Source organism: Schistocerca nitens, chromosome 4 (genome assembly GCF_023898315.1).
Source record: "Schistocerca nitens isolate TAMUIC-IGC-003100 chromosome 4, iqSchNite1.1, whole genome shotgun sequence".
Classification (NCBI taxonomy): Eukaryota; Metazoa; Arthropoda; class Insecta; order Orthoptera; family Acrididae; genus Schistocerca; species Schistocerca nitens.
The window spans coordinates 240416217-240428453 of record NC_064617.1 but is presented as its reverse complement, the minus strand read 5'-3'; the positions used below and the strand labels follow the sequence as shown (position 1 = coordinate 240428453).

Genomic DNA, 12237 nt, shown 5'->3' with positions numbered 1-12237 from the left:
TTCTACCAGTTTCTCCATTCTCCTGATTATAATTTGTGTTAGTATTTTGCAAATATGACTAATTAAACTGATAGTAATATTCACAGCTGTCAGACCCTGTTATCTTTGGTATTGGAATTGTTACATTCTTCTTGAAGTCTGAGGGTATTTTGCCTGTCTCATCCAACTTGCACACCAGGTGGAATGGTTTTGTCACGGATGGCTCTCCCAATGTGTGACGAGTGGTCCTGCCCTCCCACAAGCTTGAAATCCTACCACCTGCCGTGTACGGCACTGCTGTGAGATTGACACTCTCTGGTGGTTGTTTCCACAACCCAAGGCATGCAGCAGCCAGAGATGAGGTCTTCTCGTTTGTTACAGCAAACACTGCAGAGCTATCCACCAGTTTGGTGTCACCTCCAACAGTTGTGTTATAGGTTTTCCTTGTTGCATCACTGAGGCATGCAGTCACATACATAATGGCAGTTGTGCCAGCATCAGCTTTGCTGTCATGGGCAGCCAAGCGCAGTTGCATTCTGTGTAGTATTCTCCTAAATAACAGAAGTGCTTGGATGATTTTCCTCAGTTGTTCGTTTGATCGTTTATTTAGTAATAGCAAAATGATTAAACATTAGCTAGAGTATTACATTCTACCGCCAGTAGCAAGTTGTTTTTTGGTGTAGGCACCAGCATGCTGACACCTGTCTCACAATGAGTTTATTGTGTGTGCTGTGTTCCTAGCCAGTCACGTATCACATATTCAGTATATGTTTCCGTCCCCTGGGTACGTGAAACATCTGGAGGTTTGGGCCTCAATAACAGTGAGCATGCTAGCTTAAACAGCTTAGGTATATCTTAGTGTTGCCACCACTGTCTACTAATGTGCAGTGAATTATAGCACTAACTGGGTACATGGGAGGGTCTGTTATTTATGTAACTATTTTGTTGTCAACATTGTTCTTAATTATAGTGTGTGTTTAATATTTTACTGAGGCCAGAAATTTTCAGATCATTAGTAAGTGCAGTTTTGATTCATGTTTAGAATTTTCTATGGGATATGATTAAGCTTGTCAGCCAATGGAGTTAGTTGAAGTCAGATCACTTTGCTCATACAGATCTCTCTGCCAGAGCTTCCACTTTCCATTGGTCTTGCACTTTCCGCAGTTACATGGCATGTGCTGCCACTGCTCGAAATGAGCAGACTCTCACATCTGGTGCTTAGTTCGCTCTGAGGATGTCAGCAATTCCAAATTGGCATCAGGTTACAAGACTTGCTAATGAAGTTCATATTGGGAAAAATAAAGAAAATTAAAATGTCTTTTAGCCCAACCACTCTGTCATGAACAATCCAGTTCTCTGTTCCTCAACCTTGATACATGGTACAAAGGATATCAGTAGTCCTGAGGGAATATCATATACTCTAGGAGTCTTGTTTCAACTTACGTATTTCAGTGTTATATTTAATCCTCTGCTACATTTACCATTTCATCACACAAAGCTACCCATTTGTCTTCTATTCTATTACTTTCCCGCATTTCAGCCAAATGTTGCCTAAAGCTCCCTCTGAAACTCTCAAATATCTCTTGTTCCTTCAAGTTATCCACATCCTGTTTCCTTAATTTTGTATCTTTTTGCATTTTCTTCCATCATAACCAATAAATTACGATCAGAGTCCACATCTGCCACTGGAAATGTCTTACAGTTTATAACTTGGATTCATAATCTCTTTCTTAGCATTATAAGATAATCCAACTGAAACCTTCCAGTGTATCCAGATCTCTTCCACCTATACAACCTTCTTACATCATTCATAAACCAATTGTTAATGGTGATTGAATTATGCTCTGTCCAAAATTCTACCATATGGCTTCCTCTTTAATGTATCTCTCTCTCTCTCTCTGTCCATGTTCTACTAATTTTTCCGTTTCTGACTATCAAATTCCAGTGTCATACATTCTTTGAATGTTCCCAGCACCTGCGGAGGAAGTAAGCATATAAACTCATACTACTGTGGTTGGTGTTGGCTTAGGGTCCATCTTACTGCAATAATGCACATTCACATTCCTACTTCCTTATACATCAGTAGCCATTGCTCTCAACAAAACCTGCAGGTTGATCACAGGTTGTTTCAGACCCACCCCAACTGATAAGCTCTACTGCCAGGCTGGAATAGCGCCACCATGGGTATGCAGAACAGTGGCTGCCAACAAAGAGAGACTGAAAGTGGAACAGGACAGTGCCCATCCACTTCACGGACATAATCCACCACAGCAATGGTTGAGATCGCGAAAGAGCTTCCTGAGAACATCCGAGAGGCTGGAGTTATGGAAGAAGTCAACGCCTCACCTGCAGATGCCAGAAGCTGAAGAACCTGGACACAATGAGAGCTGGCTGGTGTGGAAATCTTTAAACAGATTACGATCAGGAGTTGGACGATCCAGAGACAACCTAAAGAGATGGAGATGTGTGGAGATGGAAGATACGTCTTGTGATTGTGGACAAGAACAAACCACAAGCCGCATGCTCCAGTGGCTTTTGTGCCCTACATCCTGCACGAAGATTGATCTCCTGGAAGCCACTCCCAGCGCCTTGGAGGTTGCAAAGTACTGGGCACATGTATACCCGTCCTTTTTCCCCCCTAAGGTAAGTCTTTCCGCTCCCGGGATTGGAATGACTCCTTACCCACTCCCTTAAAACCAACATCCTTTCGTCTTTCCCTCTCCTTCCCTCTTTCCTGACGAAGCAACCGTTGGTTGCGAAAGCTAGAATTTTGTGTGTATGTTTGTGTGTCTATCGACCTGCCAGCGCTTTCGTTTGGTAAGTCACATCATCTTTGTTTTTAGATATATTTTTCCCACGTGTGTGTATATATATGTGTGTGTGTATAAAAAAAACAAAGAGCACTTCCTTTCACGCCGATCACCTGCCACCCTACGTAAAACCTCTTTCCTCATTACCTTAGCCAGCTTCATCCTGACCCACAACTTCACTTTTGAAGGCCAGACATACCAACAATTAAAGGGAACAGCCATGGGTACCAGGATGGCCCCCTCGTACGCCAACCTATTCATGGGTTGCTTAGAGGAAGCCTTCTTGGTTACCCAGGCCTGCCAACCCAAAGTTTGGTACAGATTTATTGATGACATCTTCATGATCTGGACTCACAGTGAAGAACAACTCCAGAATTTCCTCTCCAACCTCAACTCCTTTGGTTCCATCAGATTCACATGGTCCTACTCCAAATCACACGCCACTTTCCTTGACGTTGACCTCCATCTGTCCAATGGCCAGCTTCACACGTCCGTCCACATCAAACCCACCAACAAGCAACAGTAGCTGCATTATGACAGCTGCCACCCATTCCACATCAAACGGTCCCTTCCCTACAGCCTAGGTCTTCGTGGCAAACGAATCTGCTCCAGTCCGGAATCCCTGAAGCATTACACCAACAACCTGACAACAGCTTTCGCATCCCGTAACTACCCTCCCGACCTCGTACAGAAACAAATAACCAGAGCCACTTCCTCATCCCCTCAAACCCAGAACCTCCCACAGAAGAACCACAAAAGTGCCCCACTTGTGACAGGATACTTTCCGGGACTGGACCAGACTCTGAATGTGGCTCTCCAGCAGGGATACGACTTCCTCAAATCCTGCCCTGAAATGAGATCCATCCTTCATGAAATCCTCCCCACTCCACCAAGAGTGTCTTTCCGCCGTCCACCTAACCTTCGTAACCTCTTAGTTCATCCCTATGAAATCCCCAAACCACCTTCCCTACCCTCTGGCTCCTATCCTTGTAACCGCCCCTGGTGTAAAACCTGTCCCATGCACCCTACCACCACCACCTACTCCAGTCCTGTAACCCGGAAGGTGTACACGATCAAAGGCAGAGCCACGTGTGAAAGCACCCACGGGATTTACCAACTGACCTGCCTACACTGTGATGCATTCTATGTGGGAATGACCAGCAACAAACTGTCCATTCACATGAATGGACACAGGCAGACAGTGTTTGTTGGTAATGAGGATCATCCTGTGGCTAAACATGCCTTGGTGCACGGCCAGCACATCTTGGCACAGTGTTACACCGTCCGGGTTATCTGGATACTTCCCACCAACACCAACCTATCCGAACTCCGGAGATGGGAACTTGGTCTTCAATATATCCTCTCTTCCCGTTACCCACCAGGCCTCAATCTCCGCTAATTTCAAGTTGCCGCCACTCATACCTCACCTGTCATTCAACAACATCTTTGCCTCTGCACTTCCGCCTCGACTGACATCTCTGCCCAAACTCTTTGTCTTTAAATATGTCTGCTTGTGTCAGTATATGTGTGGCTGGATATGTGTGTGTGTGCGCGCGTGAGTGTATACCAGTCCTTTTTTCCCCCTAAGGTAAGTCTTTCCACTTCCGGGATTGGAATGACTCCTTACCCTCTGCCTTAAAACCCACATCCTTTCGTCTTTCCCTCTCCTTCCCTCTTTCCTGATGAGGCAACAGTTTGTTGCGAAAGCTTGAATTTTGTGTGTATATTTTTGTGTCTATCAACCTGCCAGCGCTTTCGTTCTGTAAGTCACATCATCTTTGTTTTTATATATATATATATATATATATATAAACACAGATGATGTGACTTAACAAACCTCTATATATATACATATATATGTGTGTTGTGAGGGTGACATGGTATTAGAAGGTGGAAAGTGTAACATGAGGTTGAAATGAAAATGAAAGATAAAAATATATGGGGAGAGAGAAAAGTGAACTAGAAAGCAACTGGAGATCTGGTATGGAAAAAGGCGAAAAAGTGTTGGTTAAGTTGATCCTGTGGTGAACTTGGGTTGGTAGACAGCGATGTGCATAAAGGTTAGGTGGTTGTGTTGCCGCTAAAACACGTTAAAGGACGGAGAAATTCGGGAAAATTTCGAAAAAACGTGTAAATGTATTAAAAGGAGTGGTGTTGTGTTGAAAGATTACGAAAATGGGGCTAACAATTGTCTGACGAAGAAATAATGACGTTAAAACCTGTGGGGAGCGGCTAAAAATGATCAGTGATGTGCAAAAAACGGAAGTGGAAATATAGTGAAAATTATTAGAACTAGCCGAAATGGTTGTTTTATACGTGAAAGCAGCTGTTATTGAACTAGAAATGGTGTATTTTATAGCAGCGGTGGTGTTGAAAGCGGAAAATGAAATTTTTTGGTTATGGTTTGGAAGTGGGTTACGTATTATTGAGTATATATAGGCAGGATAAAATTGTATAGTAGATTACGGTAAAAAGGGGAAGGTGAATACAAAGTGAGACTACTGGTAAAAACAGAAAAAGAAAATAAAGAGAAAATAAGACGACAGGAAAGATTTCGAAATGCAACAGCGACAATAACAAACGTAATTGTTGGGTTCAAATTAATGATATGGTTATAATAGAGGGAAACATTCCACGTAGGAAAAATATATCTAAAAACAAAGATGATGTGACTTACCAAATGAAAGTGCTGGCAGGTCGACAGACACACAAACAAACACAAACATACACACAAAATTCAAGCTTTCGCAACAAACTGTTGCCTCATCAGGAAAGAGGGAAGGAGACGAAAGGCTGTGGGTTTTAAGGGAGAGGGTAAGGAGTCATTCCAATCCCGGGAGTGGAGAGACTTACCTTAGGGGGAAAAAAGGACGGGTATACACTCGCACACACACACATATCCATCCACACATATACAGACACAAGCAGACATATTTAAAGACAAAGAGTTTGGGCAGAGATGTCAGTCGAGGCAGAAGTGCAGAGGCAAAGATGTTGTCGAATGACAGGTGAGGTATGAGTGGTGGCAACTTGAAATTAGCGGAGATTGAGGCCTGGTGGGTAACGGGAAGAGAGGATATATTGAAGACCAAGTTCCCATCTCCGGAGTTCGGATAGGTTGGTGTTGGTGGGAAGTATCCAGATAACCCGGACGGTGTAACACTGTGCCAAGATGTGCTGGCCGTGCACCAAGGCATGTTTAGCCACAGGGTGATCCTCATTACCAACAAACACTGTCTGCCTGTGTCCATTCATGCGAATGGACAGTTTGTTGCTGGTCATTCCCACATAGAATGCGTCACAGTGTAGGCAGGTCAGTTGGTAGATCATGTGGGTGCTTTCCTCCAAATCTCTCTCCCAATCCGAAACCTCTGTAATATCCAAAGGCCTCACCTTCAGCCCCACTCCCAGATTCAACCAAACAGCCCTCGTCAAAGATTTACTGTCCTACACTCGTACTCTCTGCTGGAAGTATCACTTTGCCACGAAGAAAAATGATCCTAATCCTACCCCTAATGATCCAACTCCCCAAGACACTATCCAAATTGAACCCTGCCTGGAACAGTTCCGTCCTCCGTCACAGGGGGACCCACCTCCTCTTCCTCAAAATCACCCTCTCCAAACCTTCCAGGAATTTCTGACTTCCAGCCTTGCCTCTCAATCCTTCTTAAAAAACCTTAATCCTACTCCCAACATCACCACTGCTGAAGTCCAGGCTATCCGTGATCTGAAGGCTGACCGGTCCATCGTCATTCTTCCGGCGGACAAGGGTTCGACGACCGTGGTACTTGATCGTTGGGAGTATGTGGCTGAGGGACTGCGTCAGCTTTCAGACACCACATACAAAGTTTACCAAGGTAATCCCATTCCTGATGTCCAGGCGGAGCTTCAAGGAATCCTCAGAACCTTAGGCCCCCTGCAAAACTTTTCACCTGACTCCATCAACCTCCTGACCCCACCGACACCCCGCACCCCTACCTTCTACCTTCTTCCAAAAATTCACAAACCCAATCATCCCGGCCGCCCCATTGTAGCTGGTTACCAAGCCCCCACAGAACGTATCTCTGCCTACGTAGATCAACACCTTCAACCCATTACATGCAGTCTCCCATCCTTCATCAAAGACACCAACCACTTTCTCGAACGCCTGGAATCCTTACCCAATCCGTTACCCACAGAAACCATCCTTGCAACCATTGATGCCACTTCCTTATACACAAATATCCCGCACGTCCAGGGCCTCGATGCGATGGAGCACTTCCTTTCACGCCGATCACCTGCCACCCTACCTAAAACCTCTTTCCTCATTACCTTAGCCAGCTTCATCCTGACCCACAACTTCTTCACTTTTGAAGACCACATACCAACAATTAAAGGGAACACCCATGGGTACCAGGATGGCCCCTTCGTACACCAACCTATTCATGGGTCGCTTAGAGGAAGCCTTCTTGGTTACCCAGGCCTGCCAACCCAAAGTTTGGTACAGCTTTATTGATGACATCTTCATGATCTGGACTCACAGTGAAGAAGAACTCCAGAATTTCCTCTCCAACCTCAACTCCTTTGGTTCCATCAGATTCACATGGTCCTACTCCAAATCCCACGCCATTTTCCTTGACGTTGACCTCCACTTGTCCAATGGCCAGCTTCACACGTCCGTCCACATCAAACCCACCAACAAGCAACAGTACCTCCATTACGACAGCTGCCACCCATTCCACATCAAACGGTCCCTTACCTACAGCCTAGGTCTTCGTGGCAAACGAATCTGCTCCAGTCCGGAATCCCTGAAGCATTACACCAACAACCTGACAACAGCTTTCGCATCCCGCAACTACCCTCCCGACCTAGTACAGAAGCAAATAACCAGAGCCACTTCCTCATCCTCTCAAACCCAGATCCTCCCACAGAAGAACCACAAAAGTGCCCCACTTGTGACAGGATACTTTCCGGGACTGGATCAGATTCTGAATGTGGCTCTCCAGCAGGGATACGACTTCCTCAAATCCTGCCCTGAAATGAGATCCATCCTTCATGAAATCCTCCCCACTCCACCAAGAGTGTCTTTCCGCCGTCCACCTAACCTTCGTAACCTCTTAGTTCATCCCTATGAAATCCCCAAACCACCTTCCCTACCCTCTGGCTCCTACCCTTGTAATCGCCCCCGGTGTAAAACCTGTCCCATGCACCCTACCACCACCACCTACTCCAGTCCTGTAACCCGGAAGGTGTACATGATCAAAGGCAGAGCCACGTGTGAAAGCACCCACGTGATCTACCAACTGACCTGCCTACACTGTGACACATTCTATGTGGGAATGACCAGCAACAAACTGTCCATTCGCATGAATGGACACAGGCAGACAGTGTTTGTTGGTAATGAGGATCACCCTGTGGCTAAACATGCCTTGGTGCACGGCCAGCACATCTTGGCACAGTGTTACACCGTCCGGGTTATCTGGATACTTCCCACCAACACCAACCTATCCGAACTCCGGAGATGGGAACTGGCTCTTCAATATATCCTCTCTTCCCGTTACCCACCAGGCCTCAATCTCCGCTAATTTCAAGTTGCCGCCACTCATACCTCACCTGTCATTCAACAACATCTTTGCCTCTGCACTTCCGCCTCGACTGACATCTCTGCCCAAACTCTTTGTCTTTAAATATGTCTGCTTGTGTCTGTATATGTGTGGCTGGATATGTGTGTGTGTGCGCGAGTGTATACCCGTCCTTTTTTCCCCCTAAGGTAAGTCTTTCCGCTCCCGGGATTGGAATGACTCCTTACCCTCTCCCTTAAAACCCACATCCTTTCGTCTTTCCGTCTCCTTCCCTCTTTGCTGATGAGGCAACAGTTTGTTGCGAAAGCTTGAATTTTGTGTGTATGTTTGTGTGTCTGTCGACCTGCCAGCACTTTCATTTGGTAAGTCACAACATCTTTGTTTTTAGATATATTTTTCCTACGTGGAATGTTTCCCTCTAACAGAGGGAAACATTCCACACACACACACACACACACACACACAGATATATATATATATATATATATGGCTACTGTAAATTTGTATGTTTCTGACTTGAGAATAATTCACCAGTAGACTATTCTTCCATTACCCCTATTCGATTTTATATATTATAACTATGTATTCACCAGATCAGAAGTTGTGTTCTTCCGGTCACTGCACTTCACTAATTCCTACAGTATATCTAACTTCAACCTGTTCCCCAGTAACTGACTTCTGTCATTATTTCAGTAAACATTGCTTAACCCCCTAAGAATTTATGAATGAAAAGTTTATGTAGGTGGTCAATGTATTGTTCTGGGCAAAATAAGATTAAAATAGTAAATTTAAAAAATTGATGCGATTCACCAAAATTTTAGAACATGTTTAAAGTGAATACTGTTTATGATACAAAATAATTGAAATCTGTGAAATTTTCAGAAAACTCAATTCAAATACTTAAAAATCATGAAAACGATACTCTTGGAATGTGAAAGTACACGAAGTATGTTGCTGCCGAATGTTGGCCCAGTGCTACACCAAAAAAATATATTGCTGTATTGTTGTAATGAAATAAACCATGACTTAGTCAACAGTGTTGAGTATATTAGTATATTACAGCAAGTTCTGAACACATTCTAGTCCAAAATTACTAAAAACAAGCAGAAATTATCTTTATTTTCCAAAGAAGTGCTGACACTGTGATAAAGAGCTTTCTTTAAGCAAATGCTGGCACCTACTGAGAATAAGAAGAAAGAAAACGTTCTAACCCCAAGAACACTTTAATTTATTGCTCAGCTAAACACACTCGTACAAGGCAAGGTACAATACAATGACTGATGCACAAGGGGATGGCACAGCCTTGTGCTCCAGTCTATACAGTACTTAGTTCCAACAGGGGATGCAGCTGGCAGGTTATGCACGTGACAGCTGTGGTATTAGCAGGCTCGGTGGCCTCTAGTGGCTGAATCAAGCACAAACTTCACATGTGAACTATGAAGCGGCGCACACACAACACTAGTGGTTACTGTAGAGAACAAATGATCTACTGGAAGAGTGTAATGCAAAGAACATGCTACAATCAGGCACAGCAAGTTCCCTTATTCCCTGTGATAAAGAAATATATTTTTGATGTGTTATATTTACTGAGGAAGTTAGGATAAAATAGTGAAAAAATGTTTACAAACTATATATTGTCAGACATAATTAGATACACAAAATCAGTTACATACACAGTTTTAGTGTGAGAATTGTACTGTAAATCTTCTGATTGACAAGACAATTAATGTGATGTTTATTTTTATCCATTTCCATACAGTTAACAACAAAAAATTGCATTTTAAATATATATTTGTTTAAATGAATATGACAGTGTAAAAGCACTTTAGAAGGAATAATTTACACCCACAAATAAATGGGACACTGTTTTAGAGTGCAATCATCACACTATTTGAAGTCAGTGTTACCACTGAAACTTCATAAATACATATGAGAAACAATTTCACACTCCCAACTCTGTACCCACAGATAGTTTTTGAGAAAAGTTCTTTAACCATCCATTTTTCATCCAGGGTGATAATTCCAGAGAAATTGTAGCATTACATAACATTCAGTACAAGGGCTACAATTGTCAAGCAAAATTAAAGTTGAATAAAAATAAGCAGGTATCAGTTTTAAGTGATTCCTGTAATGGTAAATGCCAATTTAAACTAAAAATATTTCATCTGCTGTTCAACCTGTCTTCTTGTTATTTACAGAAAGGTATTCAGACATATGTGCTTATGGAAACTCTAAGTAATATAAACTAACACAAATAATTACTCTCCACTTTTAACTTCTTGCTCACTCTGCTGTTTAGTGGAATCCATATCAACCACTATTTTCCCCCTCAGATGACCAGTTTTCATTCTATCAAAGGCAGCAGGTACTTCCTCAAAAGGATAAACTTTCTCCACCAGTGGAATTATCTGTAACAGGATAACAATACAACTCACACACAAATTGTGAATCTACAACAAATACAGAATACATTCATTTACAATGAATACAGTAATAATTCTTCACCATTACTTTATATGTTACAAACTTCAATTACACAAAGGTAAGATATTATAAAACAAACAATAGTGGTGAATGTAACTGTTCCCTGAACAGATGATGTGTTGAGTGGCCAGTGGACATACAAACAGACTGAAAATATTGCTGAACTTTTGGGCAACATACTTTTACAGAGATAACAAATACAAAAACAAACAAGCATGCATGCAACCCCCCCCCCCCCCCCCCACACACACACACAAACTGCAGCTTGAATGCTCATGTCTGTGACACTGGTTAGCTCTGGAGGATGTTTCTAAAAACTAAGCAAGATTAGCAATTTTGTTTATATTTACTGGACACTCAAGGTCTCAACTGTATGGGGTGTGGTTATCTTTCCTTCTCCTACTATTTATATTCCACCCAGTACTTTCCATTGTGAGATCTGTAAAACAGTTTGTATCTGTGAAAAAAATCTGTAAAACATTTTCAACTGCTCTTGAATATTCAAGGAGGTTGAATCATATAGATACTGTGAAATCTTAGCAAGCTGACTTGTTACAATTATCAGAGTATATTTTGCAGGGTAGTGTAATTCATATTTTACAAAATTTTGGCAAGCCAACTCTTACTGAACTTGGGGAAATTTTGTAAAATCTAGTGAAAGCTACCTGGTGGAATGTACTGTAGAGCAGTCCAAAATCATCAAATCGCCATACAACAGGAAAACACAAAAGGTCACATCACAAAATGCGCTGAAAAACGTGCAATATGTTTCATTTATAATATTTACTTGTGTGCAATAAATGTATTTCACTTTATATCAAGTTTGCTGGAAATAACAAATACCAACTGAAACTTAGTAAGCATTCATGACCATTCACATGCTTTATGGTGTGGTATAACAAACACTTTACCTTTCCAGTCCCTACTAATGTGCCAATTTCTGTGATGGCGTCTGTTGATGGGATGAAAAAGCCCCATCGGACTGAACTTGTAGGATTAGAAAGCCCTGTTCTTACATTTGGAGCAACAAGTTCTGCAATGTTCTTCAGCATTCCACCAACAATTCCAAACTCATCTACATTCTTCAACAAAGGAGATCTCAATGTAATGTACTTTGAAAGGCTTAAGTTCTTGAGGCAATCAGCATATCCTGGTCCAGCATCAGCACCAAGTCCAGCAGCATCAAGTATAATATCATATCTGTAAAATCACCACAAATTTTAGGTCACAGGAATAAAAACTGTGTGAAAATGTGTAAGTACCATTGACCTACTGTGTTTTATATGAGAACCACATTTTTAAGGAACTGTGACATGTAACACTACACATACCTAAACACTACAAATCATTATGAAGTGCTTGGCTATTGTACCATTTATTAGGGTTTGGTTCCATTCCCTTCA

General features: G+C 42.5%; 1 protein-coding gene across 1 annotated transcript in view; it reads right to left on the bottom strand.

Moving 5' to 3' along the window:
- Positions 1 to 9964: 9964 nt before the first annotated feature.
- LOC126251970 (reticulon-4-interacting protein 1 homolog, mitochondrial) overlaps positions 9965 to 12237 on the bottom strand; it is an 85316-nt gene continuing 83043 nt past the window's right edge. The window contains exons 5-6 of the mRNA XM_049952735.1: positions 11746 to 12034; positions 9965 to 10758 (exon numbers count right to left, since the gene is read on the bottom strand). Of these exons, the coding sequence (XP_049808692.1) occupies positions 10609 to 10758; positions 11746 to 12034 (439 nt within the window). The 3' untranslated portion in view covers positions 9965 to 10608. The remainder of the gene's footprint in view (positions 10759 to 11745; positions 12035 to 12237) is intronic.